Raw genomic sequence first — 22523 nt, 5'->3', positions numbered from 1 at the left:
GGGTGCTGTAACAAAAGACATGAGCCTTTGAGGCTCACCGCCAGGTGTTACAGTTCCTGCAGAGGGAGGTGAGAAGAACCTCCACCCAGTACAGACTTTGTTCCTGGACACAGAGTGACAGAGGCACTCTCCCCATGTGGCCAGAAACTCGTCTGGTTGTGGCATGCTGTCGGAAACTTGTCAGCCTAGCTCTAGGAGTCAGACTGGTATTCAGGAGGCATCTCTAAGATGCCCTCTGGGTGCATTTTACAATAAATCCCACACTGGCATCAATGTGCATTTATTGTGCTGAGAAGTTTGATATCAAACTTCTCAGATTTCAGTGTAGCCATTATGGAACTGTGGAGTTCGTCTTTGACAAACTCCCAGACCGTATACTCTTATGGCTACCCTGCACGTACAATGTCTAAGGTTTTGCTTAGACACTGTAGGGGCATAGTGCTCATGCACATATGCCCTCACTTGTGGTATAGTGCACCCTGCCTTAGGGCTGTAAGGTCTGCTAAAGGGGTGACTTACCTATGCCACAGGCAGTGAGAGGTGGGCATGGCACTCTGAGTGGAGTGCCATGTCGACTTAGTCATTTTCTCCCCACCAGCACACACAAGCTGTGAGGCAGTGTGCATGTGCTGAGTGAGGGGTCCCCAGGGAGGCATAAGACATGCTGCAGCCCTTAGAGACCTTCCCTGGCATCAGAACCCTTGGTACCAGGGGTACCATTTATAAGGGACTTATCTGCGTGCCATGGCTGTGCCAATTGTGGGAACAAAGGTAGAGTTTAGGGAAAGAACACTGGTGCTAGGGCCTGGTTAGCAGGGTCCCAGCACATGTTTAACCATAACTGGCATCAACAAAAGGCAAAAAATCAGGGGGTAACCATGCCAAGGAGGCATTTCCTTACACAACCCCTGCCCCCCCACCCAAATGAAAGAGGATGAGACTAACCTTTCCCAAGAGAGTCTTCATTTTCTAAGTGGAAGAACCTGGAAAGGCCATCAGCATTGGCATGGGCAGTCCCAGGTCTGCGTTCCACTACAAAGTCCATTCCCTGTAGGGATATGGACCACCTCAAGAGTTTAGGGTTTTCTCCTTTCATTTGCATCGGCCATCTGAAAGGTCTGTGGTCAGTTTGAACTATGAAGTGAGTACCAAATAGGTATGGTCTCAACTTCTTCAGGGACCAAACCACATCAAAGGCCTCCCTCCCAATGGCACTCTAACGCTGCTCCCTGGGGAGTAACCTCCTGCTAATAAAAGCAACAGGCTGGTCAAGGCCATCATCATTTGTTTGAGACAGGACTGCTCCTATCCCATGCTCAGAGGCATCTGTCTGCACAATGAACTGCTTAGAATAATCTGGAGCTTTCAAAACTGGCGCTGCACACATAGCTTGCTTCAGGGTGTCAAAGGCCTTTTGACAGTTCACGGTCCAGTTAACTTTCTTGGTTATTTTCTAGGAGGTCAGTTGTGTGAGGGATATCCATATCCCTTCAGAAACATCCAATAGTACCCAGTCAAGCCAAGGAATGCCCTGACTTGAGTCTGGGTTTTTGGAACTACCCAGGCCAGAATAGTCTGGATCTTGGCTTGGAGTGGCTGAACTTGGCCTCCACTTACAAGGTGCCCAAGTAAACCACAGTACCCTGCCCTATCTGACATTTAGATGCCATGATAGAGAGGCCTGCTGCTTGCAGGGCCTGCAAAACCTTCTTCAGGTGGACCAGGTGATCCTGATGGTTGGAGCTAAAGAAATCAATATCATCAAGTTAAGCTGCACTAAAGGACTCCAAGCCAGCAAATACTTGATTCACAAACCTTTAAAAGGGGGCAGGTGCATTATTTAAGCCAAAGGGCAATGCAGTAAACTGGTAGTGCCCATCAGGTGTAGAGAATGCTGTTTTCTCTTTTGCTCCAGGTGCCATTTTTATTTGCCAGTACCCTGCTATCACGTCAAAGGTACTTAAGTATTTTGCAGCACCTAATTTGTCTATTAGCTCATCTGCCCTTGGGATAGGGTGAGCATCTTTCTTGGTGACAGAGTTGAGCCCTCTGTAGTCCACACAAAACCTAATCTCTCTCTTGCCATCTTTTGTGTGAGGTTTGGGGACCAAGACCACTGGGCTAACCCAGGGACTGTCAGAGTGCTCAATCACTCCCAACTTCAGCATCTTGTGGACTTCCACTTTGATGCTTTCCTTGACTTGGTCAGACTGTCTGAATATTTTATTCTTGACAGGCATACGATCTCCTGTGTCCACATCAAAGGTACACAGGTGTGTCTGACCAGGGATTAAAGAAAAGAGCTCCGCAAGCTGCTGGTGTACTTTCTTGCAGTCAGCCTGCTGTTGGCCAGAGAAGGTGTCTGAATAGATCACTCCATCTACTGAGCCATCTTTAGGGTCAGCGGAGAGGAGATCAGGGAGAGGTTCACTCTCTGCTTCCTGGTCCTCCTCTGTAACCATTAACATGTTTACATCAGCCCTTTTGGTGGTCCTGCTAGTGCTAGTGCCTAGGTCCACCAGTTAGGTGACCTGACTCTTTTTCTCAAGAACTGGGTAAGGGCCACTCCATCTGTCCTGAAGTGCCCTGGGAGCCACAGGCTCCAGAACCCAGACTGTCTGCCCTGGTTCAAACTGAACTCATGCAGCCTTTTGGTCATACCAAAACCTCTGGAGGCGTTTGCTGGCCTCGAGGTTTTTGCTTGCCTTTTCCATATACTCTGCCATCCTTGAACGTAGGCCTAGTACATAGTCCACCACAACATGTTTAGGTTCATGGAGAGGTTCCTCCCAGCCTTCTTTTACAAGTGCCAGTGGTCCCCTTAAAGGATGGCCAAACAGAAGCTCAAAGGGAGAAAACCCTACCGCCTCCTGTGGCACCTCTCTGTAGGCGAACAGCAGGCATGGCAAGTGGACATCCCATCTCCTTTTGAGTTTTTCAAGGAGCCCCATGATCATGCCCTTCAATGTCTTGTTAATCCTTTCAACAAGACCATTGGTTTGTGGATGGTAGGGCGTGGTGAATTTCTAAGTCACCCCACACTCATTCCACATGTGCTTTAGGTAAGATGACATGAAGTTGGTACCTCTGTCAGAAACCACCTCCTTAGGAAATCCCACTTTGGTAAAAATACCAATGAGTGCTTTGGCTACTGAAGGGTCAGTAGTAGACCTAAGGGGAATTGCTTTAGGGTACCAAGTAGCATGATCCACTACTACTAGGATATACTGGTTCCCTGATGCTGTCGGATGTTCCAGTAGACTCACTATGTCCACACCCACTCTTTCAAAGGTGACCCCTGTCTTACCACTGGCTTGACAGGTGACACAGGAGGTGCAAAACTCCTTTACTTTCTGGGACATGTTGGGCCAATAGAAATGGTTGACTAAACTCTCCCATGTCTTGGTTTGTCCCAAATGCCCAGCAAGTGGAATATCATGGGCTAAGGTCAAAATGAACTTCCTAACCTCCTGAGGCACTACCACTCTCCTAGTGGCACCAGGTTTGGGATCTCTTGCCTCAGTGTACAGGAGTCCATCTTTCCAATAGACCTTGTGGGTTCCACTGACATTTCCTTGTTCTTGCTCAGCTGCTTGCTGTCTTAGGCCTTCAAGAGAGGGAGGGACAAGTTTTTTGCCCCTTACACAGCGGCTCCCTTGAGGGTCCCCCTGGGCTCAAGAGCTCAACCTGGTAAGGCTGCAGCTCCATGGACTCAGTTCCCTCAGGGGATAGAACATCTTCCTGGGAAGAGAGGTTCTGTTTCTTGTGCTGTGTTGAAGCTGGTTCCCCAGTCTTCTTTCCTTTTCTCTTGGAAGGTTGGGCCATTATTCCAGGCTCCAACACTTCTTTTTCACCCTGAGCCCTACTCTGTGCCTTTGTCTTGACACACACCACTTCAGGGATACCCAGCATGGCGGCATTGGGTCTTGAGCTCTACCTCAGCACATGCTGAGGACTCCAGATCATTCCCTAGCAGACATTCTACTGGAATTGCAAAGGAGACTACCACCTGTTTCAGGCCAGTGACCCCTCCCCATTCTAAAGTTACCATAGCCATGGGATGTACTTTAGTCTGATTGTCAGCATTGGTGACTGGATAAGTTTGTCTAATCAGGTATTGTCCTGGGGAAACCAGTTTATCTGTCACCATAGTGACACTGGCACCTGTATCCCACAGGGCTTCTACTCTAGTCCCATCGATTAAGAGCTGCTGCCTGTATTTAGCATGTTAGGTGGCCAGGCAGCAAGTGTGGCTAGGTCCACCCCACCCTCAGAGACTAATGTGCCTTCAGTGTGAACCCTGATTTCCTCTGGGCACACTGTTGATCCCACCTGAAGAATGGCTATTCCAGTGCTAACTGGAGTAGTACTTGTTGTGGGACTTTTCTTGGGACAGGCCTGGTCTCCAGTTTGGTGTCCATGCTGAGTACAGATTCAACACCAGGCCTTTTTGGGATCAAAGTTTGTGCCCTTATTCCCATTTGAGGATTGTGAAGAGACTTCGGGCCCATCCTCATGAGCAGGTTTTTGGGGCACTGTAATAGACTCTTTACTTTTTCCCTTGGATGGCTCATCACTCTTCCCCTGGGGAGGCTTTGTGACGCCTTTCTTTTGGTCACCCTCTGTGGAAGTCTTGGTCACCCTTGTCTTAACCCAGTGGTCTGCCTTCTTTCCCAATTCTTTGGGAGAAATTGGACCTAGGCCTACCAGATGCTGATGCAGTTTGTCATTGAAACAATAACTTAATAGATGTTCTTTCATAAACAAGTTATACAGCCCATGATAATCATTTACACCACTGCCAGTTATCCAACCATCCAGTGTTTTGACTGAGAAGTCAACAAAATCAACCCAGGTCTGGCTCGAGGATTTTTTAGCCCCCCTAAACCTAATCCTGTACTCCTCAGTTGAGAATCCACAGCCCTCAATCAGGGTAGTCTTCATGAGATCATAGAATTCTGCATCTTTACCAGAGTGTGAGGAGTCTATCCCTACACTTTCCAGGGAACATTTCCCAAAGGAGAGCACCCCAGTGAGATTTGTTTACTTTTCTGGTTGCACAAGCCCCCTCAAAAGCTGTGAACCATTTGGTGATGTCATCACCATCTTCATATTTTGTGACAATCCCTTTGGGGATTTTTAGCTTGTCCATATTCTCTCAGACCCTATTTATGTTGCTGCCACCATTGATGGGAGCTAAACCCATCTCGTGTCTTTCCCTTTCTATGGCTAGGAGCTGTCTCTCCAAAGTCAATCTTTTGGCCATCCTGGCTAAGAGGAGGTCATCTTCATTGAGGCTGCCCTCAATGCTTCCAGAGTTACTGGTCTCCCCTGTGGAAGAACCAGTCTCTCTGACTATGATTTGTGGAGTCAGGGTTTAAGAAAACCTGTTCTCCCTGGTTAGGACAGGAGGGGGAAAATCATCCTCCAGTTCACTAACTTCCCCATCTGTAGGATTATCCTCAGAGGGGTGGGGTCCCTTGTAAACTCTGCCAAAACCTCCTGGAGCCTCAGTTTTTGTACCCAGTTTTTATATTGTTTAGCTTACAGAGAGTCCATAACTCTGACATCCCTAGATGCAGGTAAGGGGTGAGGTTGAGTTCTACCACCATCTCATCTGAGCTAGACATTATCAGTCTAAAAATTGGGATAAGTTCACAGGATTATAAAAACGAATTCTAGAACTTAAATCCAGACTTTTACAAACGTTTAAACTATAAGAGAAATGCTAACAGGGACTTACACAAGGCCCTACCAGGACTTTTACAAAATTAGACAAATAGTTCAAATTGCAAAAATCAGTTTCTAATGATAATTTTTGGAATTTAGGCATGTGATCATGTATTGGCTGAGTAGTCCAGCAAATGCAAAGTCTTAGACCCCACCGGTGAACCACCAATGCACTGTGTCTACTTTTAAAATAGCTTATTGCCATTTTACCTATACTGTGTGTGCTACTGCTTTAATTCAAAGTTCCTTACTTACCTGTGTGGAGTACCTTGCATTTTATGTACTTACCTCAAATCTTGAATCTTGTGGTTCAAAATAAATTAAGAAAATATATTTTTCTATATAAAAACTATTGGCCTGGAGTTCAGTCTGAGTGTGTGTTCCTTACTTTTTTGCCTGGGTGTGTGCACAACAAATGCTTAACACTACCCTCTGATAAGCCTACTGCTCAACGACACTACCACACAATAGAGCATTAGTATTATCAAATGTTGTCACTATCAACCTCTAAGGGGAACCCTTGGACTCTGTGCACACTATCCCACTTTGAGATAGTATATACAGAGCCAACTTCCTAAACTCTGGTACGCACCTCTTGGGGTTCCTAGTTCCTCCAGCTCCCTTCTGCCGATTCCACTGCCGTGGGTGGAGGACTGCTTTTCACGTTCCACTTTTTTAGTATATGGTTTGGCCTTCCCTAGGGCCCTCAATATTGCTTTCTATGCTATTTACTGATTGCTAATGGGTATATAATAGTGTATTTACTAACCTCCAGTTCCATGTGTATGAGTGCTGTGTGAATATAGTGGTATTGCAAAAGCTTTGCATGTCTCCTAGATAAGTCTTGGCTGCTCACCCACAGCTACCTTTAGAGGGCCCTGGCTTCTTAGACACTGCCTACACCTCACTAATAGGGGTACGTGGACCTGGTATAAGGTGATAAAACTTTAGGTGTTCACCGCACACCAGGCCAGCTTGCTACACACATCTTTCAGTTTTTTGCTTTGGGAAAGGAACACTTTTCATTTCTTGATAGTGTCTTTGGAGTAATCTTGAGAAATCCCACTGGAGGCACCTTGCTTCTTAATTCTCTGTATTTTCTTTATCTGTGTGAGGGTGCCTTCAGTATGAGAGTAGCAGAGAGGTCTGAAAATAAGGGCTCTTGGAGCTTTGCTGTTCGCAGGCTTATGTGTGGGCACTCTGTGCGCTCAGGTTATTTCAAAGTCCTTGTTTACGTTTATATTGTGTACTTAAGGGATACATTTTTCAATGAAGATTGCACAGGAAGAAAGAAGCTTGGTTTTCGCTACCTTCAGGAAGTCCAAAAATGTGCAAGTTGCCCCTCCTAATTCTATGTTCGAGTTCAGTGATGTTCCTTTCCCATGGAGCCAGTCTCGCAGTGGTGGTTGGTAAAAGTTTTAGAAGAGTTGTGTTTGTGTCTTTATATGTTATTCTATTTCAGAGACTCCCCAACTCAGTTGTATCATTTCTGGTTTCAAAGATGCAAGGTTGATCTGTACAGTTTCTGTGGTGGATTTTGTCGACTGAGCAAGCACGTGTACCATGTCGAGTTTCTGCATATTTAGGTCTAGAGTTGCAGATTTCACAGATTTAGATTTTATAGGGAAGTCTGGAGGCCTCACCTTACTTCTTTGGGGTCGTGCAGTTTGGAGTCTGCCATTTTGAGAGCGGACCTTACTGAATACTACCCGTTGGGTGCACCTAGTGGGAGCAATCTGAACCTTAGAAATCTGCTGCAGAGCAGGAAGGCATGGGTGGGTGTAAGAAATCTGCAACTAGATTTAGTCTCTACCAGATAGTGTGTTACCAAAGGTAAATACCTAATTTATCTGACAGAGACTTCTAGCTGCAGATTCCTTACCTTTGAATAGATACCCAAGCCATAACCTTCTGGTGGTGGGCTAGGTACACATTTTCTAAATTAGAAAGTCCAGCAGGACCGAACGAGAGAAATGCCCGTCCCTACAGACCTGACTGGCCAGACTGTAGTGTTTGGCAAACATGTGCAGGGACGCGCTCGTTGCTGCCTGGCAGATGTCCAGAACTGGTATACCAAAAGCTAACGTCATGGTTACAGCTTTTCATCGGATGGAATGGGCCATTAGGCCCTAAGGAGGCTGCTTTTTAGCCAGGGCGTATCAGATCTTCATACAGAGAACAACCCAGCGCGAAATAATTAGCTTCTGTACTGGCTGCTACATAGCCAACAAACAGGTGGTTGTCCAACCGGAACACTTTTGTGCGGTCAAGGAAGAATGACAACTCTCTTTTTGGGTCAATACCGTGGAGTTGCTCCTCTCCTTTAGGAAGAACCTTCCCCTGCTGCTGCGACAGGAGATCCTCCTGAAGGGGCAGCCTGATAGGAGGATTGATGCTCATTTTCAAAAGCGCAGGATACCAGTCTGTAGAAAACTGTTTCTCTATATAGTGCACTAAAATGAAGGACATTATACAGAGTCCAGTGGATTCCCAATTGGCTTTGCAGAGGCAAAAGTAGATAGGACTAATGCTCTAGTTTTGTGGTAGTGTGTGCAAGCAGTTAGGCTTATCAGAGGGTAGCGCTAAACATTTGTTGTTCTCACAGAGGAAATGACATACACTCAAAGAATAAATCCAAGATCAATTTAGAAAAATAAGAATTATTTTTATGTATGTTTCAAACCCAAGAACTATGTAATCACGTAAGTAGGCTTTTAAGCATAAACACTTTGCAGTTTCAAAAATCAACAAAGGGCAATTTTCAAAGTTCTCGTTATCCTATGGAGGGAAAACAATGTTCAGCACACACAGGGTTAATGACGACTTATGAGGTCGAACTCAGGGAGCAAAGGGGAGTACTGGGCCCTGATCAGAACCACATCAACAGGTCATACCGGGCAGCACTGGGTGCAGAGATGCAGTAAGGTTCAGGTGCCCAATGGTTCTCTTTGGGAGTTGGACCTTGTCATAAACAAGCTGCAGGCTCTGGCTAGGAAGCCAGTCAGGGACAACAATCAGGTAAGTAGTAGACATGGGGTGCTCGGGGATGTGGGTGCACCTTCAGTCCTCTTCTCCTGTGCCAAGGGGCGAAGAATGCAGAGGGGTCTTTAGGTGTCGGATTTTCTTGTCCAGGATCACTCGCAATCAAGGGGTCCTGCATTTTGAGGCTGCAGAAGTTGTCGGGGAGTCTGGGAGGGGTGGACCCAGGGTGGATTCGAGCTCTTGGGAGCCAGGGTACATTGTTGGCACCAGTGATCCGGGTAAGATGGGGTAAGGGGTGACGGATGCAGTGGTTGCTGTAGATGTCGGGCTTTCACACACCGAAAGGCGGTGGGAGAGGGGACCTATGTGCAGAGGCTGAATGCATCTTGGGCGAGTCCAAGATGAGTGAGACTACGCTAGACTCGGTCTCTGGACAGCTGGGGGACCCGCGTTGGTACTGCTGGTTGGCTTCACTTCAGGTCCTGGACGTCGGAAGTAGTGGTCACTTCTGGTGTCGAGTTTGAGTCTTTTCCTTGGAGTTTCCTGTTACAGAGCAGGTCTGCTGTTCACAGGAGACTGGAGACTTGAGTCTTTGTTAAAGGTTGGACAAGTTGGCTTGGGCAGAGTCCTCTTCTTTTCCTGTTCTGCGGGTGCAACTCTTCTTTGTGGATCATCAGGATCGGAGTTCTAGTGTTCAGGGGTGCCACCTAAAAACTCAATTTAGGAGCTTTAGTGGGAGTACCAGGCGGTAGCCAATGGGCTGACCACCTTTAGGGTACAACACCCTTTTTATGACCACTTCCGCTGGGAAGTGGGCATAACCCTAACCTTAGTGGCCTAATTCATCCCAAGCAAGATGGAAGAATTTGAAAGGTAGTGTCCACTTCATCTCATTCACCTTAGGGGTGGGACTGGCATGAAGTGGGGTCTCTTCATAATTTAACTAATGTTCCTGCCTGTGCTACCACAAAAAGAAGGGTCAGGACTTGGGAGGTTGGACATCTCCACCATTTGGAGAGACCTGGGTCGCATTACAAAGGCAGCAAGGTCTTTGGAGCTTCCCACCCTGGAATGTCCATCCTGCCTGGTTGAGGTAGTATCACCTTTGCCCAGTGCAGGCCTATGTCTCAGGCACTCGAGTGCGCTGGATCTCGCTTTGGGGGCCAGAAACACAACTGTGGGGGGGCTGAACTGGTCAGGACCAGTCAGTCAGCACACTAGTAGCTGGGAGGTTTTCACGGGGCACCTCTAAGGTGCCCTCCGTGTGCATTTATTAATAAATCCATCACTGGGGTCAGTGATGGTTTATATTCTATACCAAACATCCCATGATTCAGAGAAACCATTGTAAGAAAGTAGTATTTTTCTGACATGGTTACACCAATTTTTGTTTGGTATCAGTGTGTTTAGACTGTAGTAAACTGGGACCCCAGCGTCTGTGCTCTCTCCTCTACATTTAGTTGCTTGTAAACCTTTACACCCCACAATTGGCATACTGGTGCTCCCTTTTAAGTCCCTAGCATATGGTACTTAGGTACTCAGGGCATTGGTACACCAGGGGTCTCCCTCGGGCTGCACTGTGTATTATGCCACCCATAGGAGCCCATGCAAACTGTGTCTGCAGGCCTGCCATAGCAGCCTGCATGAAATGGTGCATGCACCTTTCACTTTAGATATAAGGCTTGCCTTATGTCCCAGTCACTGCAGTTAGACACTGTAAGTCACCCCTCTGGTAGGCCCTTTAGCCCAAGGCTGAGTGTGAGGAGAGGTACCCCCTAAGTCCCCATTCCCTGAGCTTTGTAAGTGTGGGGAAGCCATCTTAAGGTATGTAGTTGACACTGGTCAACATGAGTGGTCCACCTACATAATGGCTTCTCCGAACCTAGGCATTTTTGGTATGAATCCTGCAACTACACTGACCATCCACTCTGGGGGTTCCTTAGAGGATCCTCCAGTTCTGCCTGTACAGCCTTGCAGGGTCTGCCTGCCAGTCCACACTGCTGCAGACCCCAGACTCAGTTGTGCCCAGCTGCTGCTAAGCCTAACTCGAGCAGGGAAAGGCAGAACAAAGGATTTCCTGTAAGAGAGGTGTGACCACCTCCCTTTGAAATAGGTGTCTCTGGGGTGGGGTGGTCTCTGAGTGCCACCAGACTCCTTGCATAAATCGGTTTGCACCGGTGCAGGAACCGCTGGTTCCCGTTTCGCGCGAAACCGCACAAAGGACAGAGCTCTGCAAGGTGGCCAGTCGATTCTGCCATCTTGAAAACAAGGTAGACAGAGGCCCCTGGGAGAATCTAACTGGTTGGCCAGGAAGATGACGTCCCTTTCCCCCCTGTGATAGGTGGGTCACTGCAGATAGTGACCAACCCCCTTTTAGGGTTACATAAGGGATCCCGCAAGGGTGGGTCCCCAGATTCGTCGAGCAAGACTCTACAAGGAACTTGTTGCAAAACATCTTCTGCTCCTGGCCTCCAGGACCACTGTTGGTCTGCTGTTGGTACTGGAATAAGACTGTATCCAGTTGGGAGGGCTCCCACTGCAACATTGTTTCTCCAGCTCCTGGAAGATTTCTGCAACATACGAGCCTGAGCATTCTCTAGGGTCACAAGGACTGTTTGCATCCAAGGAGCAAGAAGGAATCTCCCTTGGAGTGAAGGAGTTACTCCCCTGCACCTGCAGGCACCTCAAGACAACAACGACCGGCTGGTGGATCCTGCTGTCCCACAGATCTCAAAAGGCTCTGCAACACAGGTGGTGGTTCTGTGGTCCTCTCCGGGTCCAGCCTCTCTTCTGACCAACTTGGGAGATGGTGGGCCCTTGCTGCAGCTACTAGAATGAAACCCCTGTGCACCACAACTGTTGCTCTTGCCAAGGCTTGTTGACTCTTCCTCCAGGAGATCTTCAGGCTCCAAGAAGCCCCAGCACTCTGGAACTCCAAGATCAGCTTCCACTCTGCAGCTCCTGCGATTTGGACTCCTGTGTTGTGCTGCTGAGGCCTCCCTGTGACGCCCTCTGTCTGCTGCCAGTGGGTCACTCGTAGGGGCTCATCTGATTCCGGCTGGCTTTCCTTCCTGCTTAAGGCCTACCCTGACGCCCCTCCAAGTCTCGAGTCACTAGGACCTAGCTGGTTCTCAAAAAGCAGCAATCTTCCTTACAACACCTTTTTTCATTTGTCAAGGCTTGATAGTGGTCCTGCTGGCCACTGACCCTCCTGCAATCCGGCGAACGACATGGCAAAGCTCGTGGGCGTCTCCAAGAATCTTCCTGCATCCCCTGAACTCCACAGCTGGACTTCTTCCTTCACTGTCCTGCAGGAATTTCACCTCCAAGAGGGTGGCATTGCCTACCTGCACCGCCTGGACTTTTCAGAATGGTTGGAACACTGCCTCCTTTTTCAGGTTCATCACGTCTGGAATCCACCCTTGGGTTCCACTAACCTGGTCCATGGGTCACAACAGCAGCTGGACAATCAAGGCTTCCACCGACTTCAACAAAGGTTTCTAACATCACTTCACCCCATACACCTGGGCTCCCTGGTGTAGGTACTCCAATCTTCTGGGTATCAACAGGTGGAGGTACAATCCAACCTACTCTGTGCCAACTGGTTTCCTCAGGGTCCACTGGAAATGGTCCTTAATCCCTTAAAATGTAACTGCGACGGTCCAGTGTTAGCCTATGGGGCACCCGGCTCGATGATAACCTTGTACCAGGGTGCCTGTGGGATTTCAGTTAGTTACCTCTGGTAATTTCTTGCTCCCCCAGCCCCTGGGATTCTAACACACTTACCTTGGTTGGGCACCTCCATTCTTATACCACTTTCTTAGTATATGGTTTTGCACCCCCCTCCCCCACCAAGGGCCCAATATATTTCCATGCTATTCCTGTTTGCTTCTGAGTATATATTTTGTGTGTAGATCCCTCCAAATGAAGGTATACCAATGTTAGTATAGTCTTTAGTGTAACACTTGGTGTGGTTATTTCTTGTGAAACAGTTACTGACTGACTACTGTGGTATCTTAAGTGCTTTACACTCCTCCTTGATAAGCCCGAGATGCTGTCCACATCTACCCCTTGAGAGCTTTGGTTATCTAAGCACCAAAACACTATCAGTAAGGGTTGCCTGGACTCAGTAGAGGGTGCCACACCATTGGGGTACACCATAAACGGAGCCACTCTCCCACACCTGCGGGTCCTCAAGGCACACCAGCGCTGTCTCTGTCAGGTCTCTAAAGAGACGGTTGCCATCAAAGGGTATGTCCATGAGGGAAGCCTGGACATCCCTTGAAAAGCCAGTCGTTCTCAGCCAGGCCTGGAGTCTAAGTGCCACTGTCAACGAAACCGCTCTGCCAAGTGTGTGGGTGATGTCCAAACCACAGTATACAGTGAACTTAGCTGTGTCCCTCCCATCTTTGACTGCTGGAAGAGTACAGCCCGGGCCTCCTCCACGAACCTGTTGCATCACCTGCACAACCATGTCCCACATCGTGGTCGTCTATCAACCTACTAAGCATGCCATGTACACAGACTGCGATGCAAGGCTGGTGGAAGAAAACATCATCATGGCAAAGCTTTCCAGCCTCTTGGATTCAGTGTCTGCGGGGGGTAGCAGGGAACGCACCACAGAGGGAAGAAGCCTGGACCCATAAGCTGTCTGCAGTTGAGTGTTGGGTGAGGAAACGTGGATCCCCAGTTGAGGGGCAATGGCAGCGAGGCAAAGGTCCTGTTCACAGAAGCTCTTGTGCTGGGTTTAGACCAGGTACCCAAAAGGATGTCAGTGAGGGCTTTGTTAAAAGGGAGCAGGGGTTCGGAGGAAGAAGCAGCCGGTTGAACAACCTCTGTCAATGTGTTCGTTTTGACTGCCACGGAGGGCAACTGAAGGTCCTAGACCATACCAGCCCTCTTCACCACCATAGCACAAGTAGCTCCCTCCTCCATAGCCACAATAGGGGGAAAAAGCATGCTGGTATCGAGAGATGTGTCCAGTCCGCTTGCATCACCCAGTTCCTCAACCCAGTCCATGTCCTCACTTTCTGACTGGAATTCTAAAGGGTCCAGTGACCTCTCCCATTGTTCCCCAATGCCTAGCCCTCAGACTAAAGCTGAGGCGCCAACTGAGGACACATGGGTCCTGTCGCGCCTTGGTCGACTCTGCTACGGTTATGTGTAAGATTCGGGTATCCAGATGAGGCTGGCACCGGTGGCGTCCTAAGCATCGGCACTGACGTCGGGAAAGGTCACAGTGGCACGACCAGCTCCGGTCTGGATCCATGATCCGATCCATGGAGGCTCATCGGAGCCGAGGCTTAAGCTACCAGTGTGGAACCAGATGGGGTCCCCTCTGACCTCACGGGGCCCGAAAGTGCTCCTGAGGTGGTCGACCCACTCAAAGGCAAGGCGCATGGCCTCATAAAACTCCCTGAGTTGAGTGGGGGTCGCTCTGGCTCCTGGAAAAGCAAGGAGTCGGCCCTGGCCCAGGTTCCGAAGAGCTATGCCGCAAATGCTGATATTACGTCGGCACGTTGAGCGAGGAGATCTTGTGTTTTTTGCTCCTCTTATCAGAGGGTCCAAATGACTAAGTGAGACAAAGAGGACTTAGGGCTCCTGAAGTGGTCCTGGGACCTTCCTCCTGACAAGACCTTGAGGAATTGCACAACGCAGAGTCACCTGCCAGGCCGCTAGCAGCTTTAGGGACCACTCCCTTAAAGCCTTCGGCCCCATGGCTCTGCAGTCAGAGTACTACTTGGAGTCATGGTGAAATCTATGGCTAGAAGTCTCTCTCAGATAGAAAGCGCAGAAAGAAAAGAACTGACATCAGCGTGCAGGGTGGCACTTATGTGGCTCCAGACTGTCACTGCTGGTTTGGCATGGAGCCAGTGCGGTGCCACCGAGGGACGTACAGGAATATTGCAGGAAAGCATTTACAGAGTCTGCCAGGGCCTGGGAGAATTCTAAAGTGAGAAATCTGTGGTCAGAAGTAGCCATCAAAAGGCAGCAGACATATTCTGTTAGTCTTTATCGCTCAACCTCTTTACAGATGCTCCATTCATCAGCAGCTACTTGATGTTTCTGCCCTTGACACTGCTGATGTATCAGGGTTTGAGAGATGCCAACACACAATTAAGCCAAAACCAGTTTCCCTGCCTCAGAGCACAAGACAGACCATGAGACCTTTGTGCTTCTGCCAGACAATGCATACAGGTACAAATGTATATTTTATTAAGACTGGGGTACACCAATGAACCTCATCAGACATATAAACAATAGTTTAATCTGGGGTACAGATGTCAGGGGTAGTTGTCCAGGGTACAAACAAATCAGGAGACCCTTATCCTACCATCAAAAGAAAATAAATGTGTGCACAGAGTAACACTGACAAAGAATAAATACAGAGGATCAAACATTGTGCAATCAACATTTTAGGGTGCAGTGATCAATATGTTGCCCAAAGTTAGACGTGGGGGCCCCTATTTTAAAGCATGCACCTTTCAATTAATTCTTTGTCAACAATAATCATGAAAGCAGCATCACTTTTTAATTATTGTACTGCAAACCTCTGAAGGACTGCTCTGCTAACTGAACCTTGACCACTGGTAATGTTGCAGCAATGCTTGCTTAAGAGTGTTAAGAGAAGATTGGTAGCACCTTGACAAAGGTTGGTCTACTGCACCTGTCTCATCTCAGAGAAGGGTACAGCTTTCTTTTCTGTAGAATCTGCTCAGATTCCTTACAAACAATTGTCACTGGCTAACTTGTTGCATTTTTTGACACATGCAGATAATTTGTTTTGGAAAGGCTCCAGCGTCGCCCTTGCGCATGGAGCCACCATCAGTTGTTTGGCAGAGGCTATGATTGCAGCAGAATGCGGCAAAGGACTATGCTCTGCCATCCCTGACACAAAAGAGGGCTGTCAAAGGGATCAATGGTCCAGTGTCTCTTACGACTCTAGGATAACCAAGTCTAACTAACAAAGGACGAGGAACATGGAAAATAGAGCAGTCAGGGGATCTTGGAGACTGACAACTTTGGGACAGTTGTAACAAAGGAGAAATAACATTGGGCAGTGTGCCAATTCGGATGATTTTGTTGATATCTACTCAGTGTTTTGTTTCAGTAAGTTTCAATGTCAAGAATGTCCAGAGGTGTCCAAAATTAAACACAATCTAACATAACGTGCCGTATTTGTGGAGTTTTAGTGTGAATGTTGTAACTTAAGTGATGTATGTAATACTGGGAAGTTTGTATCACAGTATCCAAAACAAACAGCAAATTCTTAGAAAAATTCCCCAAAAAATCAATTGCCCACTGGGTCCCTTCTTACCGGGGTCCTGAATAACTTTACTTCTGTTCTTAGACATCACAGTTGATCTCTGAACAAATGCTGCTAAAACCATTGCCTTGTTGTCTGCTTTATATTCTTGTTCTTCTTGACATAAAATACAAGTAGCCAGTTGCCTCTGTTCCGTGACTTTAGTCTGCTGAGGTCCCAAAGCTACGAAGGTTGTATCTGAAATGGTAGGGCTAAAAGTAACAGGCATAATAGTGAGATCATCACTGACAATGTATGTATTAAATCCAGTATATTATTCAATCTTACACTGAGAATATCAGACTTTTGTTTATAATGCACTCATTACAATTCTTTGATGTTTGGCTTTAATGAAAACATTATAAATATATGCATTGTTTAAATTTAGCCTTGTTATGTAATGAATGTAGCAATCTTAATATTGAGACATAATTTGTAAGTTAACAAATGGTTATATAGCAAGAAAATTACAGTTTCTAGCTCACAATGACTGTCGGAGGTGGAGTGGTCTTTGATTATGCAAATAGAGACAGCTACCTTTTACATGAAAGGATCCTCAAATGCACCTTCTTAGTACAGACATCCTCTTCATGAATCTGGGAAGCCGTGCAAACTACTTTTGCAAATTTGTGAAGACAGCCCTGTTGTTCCCCTCTAACAAATAATCGTGTAAGCCCTCTGGTGGTGCCTCCATGTCATTTTGGTTTTGATGATATCAGGGGTGTTTTCTACATTCCAGAGATAACCAAAGAACTTCTCACCCTCCCGGTTTAAGGGAGTGTGACTTCTGCTGCCTCAACAGCACTATTCCAGGGTCAGACAGTAGTTGCAAAATTATTTCTATTAAGTGGTACAGGTCATAATAATTGTACCCCTTGCCATGGGCTAGCTTTCGGCCTCTACTCAGGAAACATCGGTTCAGGGACCATGACTGGGGTCTTTCATCTTTTTTACATGTGGGACATGGGAAGCAGGAAGACCTACCCACTCACCATGGAGCAGAATTGCACCTGTCGGGGAGAATGATGTGATGCACTAGAAGACATGCACAAGGCCTAGCTGCCTTTCCTGTTCTTCCATTGAAACTTTGGGGCAGCTACACTGCACCACTCCTAACAACCTAGGACATCAAACCCATCCTTCTTTAGGGCCATTAGGACACCAACCCTGTCCTGCTCCACTATACCCCTGTTAGGACAGCAACCCTGTCCTCCCCTAGAGCCTTTGGGACAGCAGCCCTGTCTTGCTCTACCCCTGTTAGGACAGCAAACCTGTCCTCCTTTAGAGCCTTTAGGACAAAAACCCTGTCCTGCCGTACCCTTGTTAGGACAGCACCCCTGTCCTACCACAGACCCACAGGGAAAGCAATCCTGTCCTGCTCTGATACCCTTTAGTCCACAACCTCTACCTAGGGAACTACGGGCCCACAGTTTAAAAACATTTTTTCAGGACAAAATCTCAAACTGAGAGCAACCACTCTAATATAGAACTACTCTCCAGCTATCCCCACTTAGACAATAAAGACTCATCTGACCAAGGTTAGCCTTATTGTCCTTCGTTGTTGGGGGTTGGGGGGGGGGGGAGGTAGATTATGTAGGAAAGTAGACTCTTTTTACCATGGTTACCCCCACTTTGTGCCTGTTTGTGAGTGTGTTTGACTGTGTTCACTGGGATCCTGCTAACCAGGAACCCAGTGATTATGCTGTCTCCCTTCAAACTTCGTAACTTGGTTATTTACAATCCACATTTGGCATACTGGTGCTACCATGTAAGTCCCTAGTAATTGGTACCCAGGGCATTGGGGTACCAGGGGATCCCCATGGGCTGCAGCATGTATTATGCCACCCTTGGGGAGCCCATGCAAAGTGTTCTGCAGGCCTGCCATTGCAGCCTGCGTGAAAGGGTGCATGCACCCTTTTTCACAATAGGTCACTGCACAAGGTCACTGTAAGTCACCACAATGGCAGGCCATCCTAGCCTAGAGGGCAGGTGCAAGCCCCTGTGTGTGAAGGCACCCCTGCACTAGCAGAGGTGCCCACACAAACTCCAGTTCCATTTTCCTGGACTTCGTGAGTGTGGGGACGCCATTTTATGCATGTACTGGACATAGGTCACTACTAGCACTCTGGCGGCTCCTAAGAGGACCCCCTTATTGCTCCTACCAGCCTTCTGGGGTTTTCCAGGCAGCCCGAGCTACTGCCACCCCTCAAACAGTTTCTTGCCCTCCTGCGGCTTGAACAGCTGAAGCCCAGGAAGGCAGAACAAAGGATTTCCTTTGGGAGAGGAAGGTTAACACCCTCTCCCTTTCGAAATAGGTGTTACATGGCTTGGGAGGGGTAGCCTCCCCAAGTCACTGGTATGCTTTGAAGGGCACATCTGGTGCCCTCCGTGCATAAACCAGTGTACACCTGTTCAGGGACTCCCAGTCCCTGCTCTGGTGTGAAACTGGACAATGAAAAGGGGAGTGACCACTCCCATGTCCATCACCACCCCAGGGGTGGTGCCCAGAGCTCCTCCAGAGGGTCCCTGGGTTCTGCCATCTTGAATCCAAGGTTGGCAGGGACCTCTGGGAGCATCTGAGTGGCCAGGTTAGGCAGGCGACGTCGAAGCCCCCTCCTGATAGGTGGTCACTTGGCTAGGTGACAAATCCCCCTGTCAGGGCTATTTAGGGTCTTCCACTGGGGTGGGTCCTCAGATTGAGCTTGCAAGATTCCAGCAGGACTCCCCTTAGCCACTGGAACTGCGACTGGACCCTCCAGGAACTGACAATCTGCATTCACGACAAAGACCCTCCTTGCACCATTGTTTCCACAGCTCCTTCCAGCTTCTGCAACGTTTCCTCTGTGCTTCCTCAGAGGAGAGCAAGTCTTCAGTCTGCACGATAATGAAGAAGGAATCTGCCTTGGAGTGAAGGAGTCACTCCCATGCATCGGCAGGCACCAACTGCAACAACGACCGGCTGCATGGATCTCCTCTCATTCTGAGCTGCATGGATCCTGCATCCCGGGTGATGGTCCGGAGTAGTCCTCTTGATTCTCTCTGCCAGCTGTCCAACATTGGTAGAGGTAAGCCCTTGCCTTCCCACGCAGGACAGTACACCGTGCACTGCGAGTCTTGCAGCTACCAAGGCTTGTTGGGCATCTCCTCCAAGGGATCTTCAGGCTCCATGTAACCCCAGCTCCCAGCACTCCTTCCTGCGACGCACAGCCCTCTGCGTGCTTCTCCTGCGGCATGGGACCCTTATCCAGTTGTGCTATGTGGGCTCCTCTGTGACTCCTGTTTCCTCTTTCAGTGGGTCTCCTGTGGGGGCTGCCTCTTCTTCTGTGGACTCTCTGCCTTGCTGAGTGTACCCCTAGGACTCCCCCCTGTTGGCTGAGTCCTTCTGGACCTTGCTGGTCCCCGGCAGCTCCACTTTTGCTTCACTGCCTGGCTTCTAGACACTGCCTACACTACACTAATAGTGGATACCTGGACTTGGAATAAGGTGTAAGTACCTTAGGTACCCACCACACACCAGGCCAGCTTCCTACAACCACAAAATAGTTGTAGCGGGCAACTGGTATCCCAGTGGTGACTGGACTTCTGACCTGGAGAGGACTTCAAGGGACTTTGACGCCTGTGGCTAATAACACCTCACAAAGACCTTGGAGTAGCTGTAGGAAGGCCCTCATGAACTGCACAGCATCTTCAGCATCCTGTATTTCTTGCATCAGGACGACTCTATAGAAGACAATGGTAAGGGGCCACGGACACTGGAACTGGAATGGAGACTGCTATTCTTGAGAAGGTAACTGTTCTATTATACCATACTGGTCCCCCTTGACAGGTTTCCTGCTGGAGTTGGTCACACAAAGTAACTCTAAGTAACCACATACCAACCTGTAAACATTTTTACTGAAAACGTTTCTAAGTATCTAATTTGTTGAATTTGCCAATGCATGTTTGCGGTGGAGTGAAAATCCTAACTTACTGTTTCTTGTAAATCTGTATCTCCGGAACCCTCCGGTGGATATTTTTCGTGTTGGTATCCATAAATTCATAAAAATGTAATCTATCTGGTGTCAGATTTAGAGAGCGAGTAGTCTCTCTCTTCTTAAATTGTTTTGGTGCTTTACACTTGTTCTTTTGCGTAAGCCTGACTGCACAGAGCCGCAGTCACCCAGGGTGGAGCGAAGGTTTAACAAATGAAACCTGACTGGTCCTAAACGGGTTGGTAGTGTATTACACAGTGAGGTCGCACAACTACACCAAATAGCACACCTCATTTCCTCACATCCCTTGTTACCCTGCAAAACATCATGTGCCTCCCAAGTGGAGCCGGGTAGGGTTGGGGTGAGGGGACAGCATAGTTAGATCTCCTTAACCTCAGGGAATAATGTGTTGCACCCTCTCTGAAAAGAAGAACAGACTGATGTCTCTCACTCTTCTCTATGATGAGTTATGTTCATTCCAATTCACAGTGTTATGAGTCAAGCAACCCTAATAGGGAAATTCTTACCTACAGGGGGTTACATGTATATCCGTGAACTGTCACTCTGACCTCTGGAAGTAGTAGATGCACACAGCTGTTGGCATTTTACAATAAGAGGCCATTTATTATGTACAATTACACAAAAGAACAAGTTACTTACCTCCAGTAATGCATTATATGGTAGACTATCCAGCTGAAGATGTCTTAGCTTTGATTTTCCTAAGGTGTCAGACTGGACCCGGAAACTTTTGCTCAAGCAATAACCCTGCGCACGCCATCTGGTGGCTCCATTTGGCTCCGCGTGGCGTAATTGACACTGGAAGTGACATCGTGGTCACCTATATAGGCGCCAAATCAGGCACGGGTGTCTCAGTTACTTTAATCACAACTTTCCACGCTACAAGCGCAGAGCCATGACAACAACTGATGAATGTGTGTGTCCACACTAGGACCCCTAAAAAGGGAATACCCTAACCCTAGTAAACAAGTCCGCAGAGTAGGGAGGAATGGGTGGGTGTAAGAAATCTGCTGCTAGATTGCGTCTCTACCAGATAATGCGTTACCTAACTTAAGTAACTTGTTCATCTGATAGAGACTTCTAGCTGCAGATGCCTTACCTAGATACCCAAGCTGCAGGAAGCTGACTTTCTATATGGTGTACTAAAAAAGAAGTACAACGTGTAAAGTCCAAAGGCTCGCCAACTGGTTTTCAGAGGCAAAAGTAGATAGGTCTAATGCTCTATTGTGAGGTATTGTGGGCAAGCAGTGAGGCTTATCAGAGGGTACTGCTAAGCATTTTTTGTACTCACAGAGGCAATTAATGAGACACACACTCGAGGCAAAAATTTGAACCAATTTAGAAAAATAACAATTCTTTTATATACATTTCAAACCCAAGAACTTCGTACTCAGGTAAGTAGAGTTTTAAGCATAAATACTTAGCAGTTTCAGAAATCAACACAGCGCAGTTCTCGAAGTTCTCTCAATATTATCCTAAGGAGGGAAAACAATGTTCAGCAAACACAGGGTTAACAACAACTTAGGAGGTCGATCTCAATGAGTTAAGGTAAGTACTGGGTACTGATCAGAACCGCAAAAGCAAGTCACTCCAGGCAGCAGTGGGGGGCAGGGGTGCAGTAATGCATCAGGTGCCCAATGGCTTCCTAAGAGACTTTGGTCCTCATGAAGACAGCCTGCAGGCTCAGGATGGGAAGCCAGTCGGGGACAACGAACAAGTAGGTAGTAGACCTGGGGTGCTCAGGGACATAGGTTACTTTTGGTCCTTTATTCCAGGGGCAAAGGATGCAGGGGTGTCCTTAGGCATTGGGTTTTCTCGGGCGGGAGCACTCGCGGTCAGGGGGACTTGTGTGATGAGGCCGCAGGCGTCGCCGTGAGACCAGCAGGAGTAGACCCAGGGTAGACTTGAGCTATAAGGAGACAGAGGACATTGTTGGCACCAGTACCCCACCACAGATGGGGTCAGGGGCGATGGGTGCAGTGGTTGCTGGAGCTGTCGGGTTTTCTCTCACCACAAGGCTGCGGGAGAGAAATTCTCCAAGCAGACCACACTGGACTCGGTCTCTGGAAAGCTGGGGAAACGTGTTGGCATCGTCTGTTGGCCTCACCTTGGGTAGTGGATGTCGGGTGCAATGCTGACTTCTGGTGTCCGGTCCTTGGGGTTCCAGAAGCTGCAGAGTCTTTATCCCTGAAGTTTCTCGTTGCAGACCAGGTCCACTGCTCATGGGACACTTGAGTCATTATGGAAGGCAGGTCGAGTTAGCATCTTGGGCAGAGTTCATTGAGGTCAGCAGACAGTCTGCTGCTGCTTCTTTTTCTTCTTCTGCGGGGGGAACTCTTCTTTGTCCTCCTCGTCTTAGGTCATCAGAATCTGAGTTCTAGGGTGCCACCTAAATACTCAAATAGGGGCATTATAGGGAGTGCCAGGTGGTAGCCAATGGGCTGACAACCTTCAGGGTGACTAAACCCTTCTTATGACCACTTCCGCTGGGAAGTGGGCTTAAACCTCACCCTACT

The 22523-nt window shown here is 48.1% G+C and overlaps 1 protein-coding gene across 3 annotated transcripts in view; it reads right to left on the bottom strand.

Moving 5' to 3' along the window:
* The window catches only part of UBR2 (ubiquitin protein ligase E3 component n-recognin 2), a 1248744-nt gene that overhangs the window by 397231 nt on the left and 828990 nt on the right, over positions 1–22523 (bottom strand). For all 3 annotated transcript variants that reach the window (XM_069233963.1, XM_069233965.1, XM_069233964.1), the window contains exon 30: positions 16031–16230. In XM_069233963.1, the coding sequence (XP_069090064.1) occupies positions 16031–16230 (200 nt within the window). The remainder of the gene's footprint in view (positions 1–16030; positions 16231–22523) is intronic.

The sequence above is a fragment of the Pleurodeles waltl genome, chromosome 5 (assembly GCF_031143425.1).
Source record: "Pleurodeles waltl isolate 20211129_DDA chromosome 5, aPleWal1.hap1.20221129, whole genome shotgun sequence".
NCBI lineage: Eukaryota > Metazoa > Chordata > Amphibia > Caudata > Salamandridae > Pleurodeles > Pleurodeles waltl.
The sequence above is the reverse complement of the archived record's forward strand: the minus strand, read 5'-3'. Positions and strand labels throughout refer to the sequence as shown.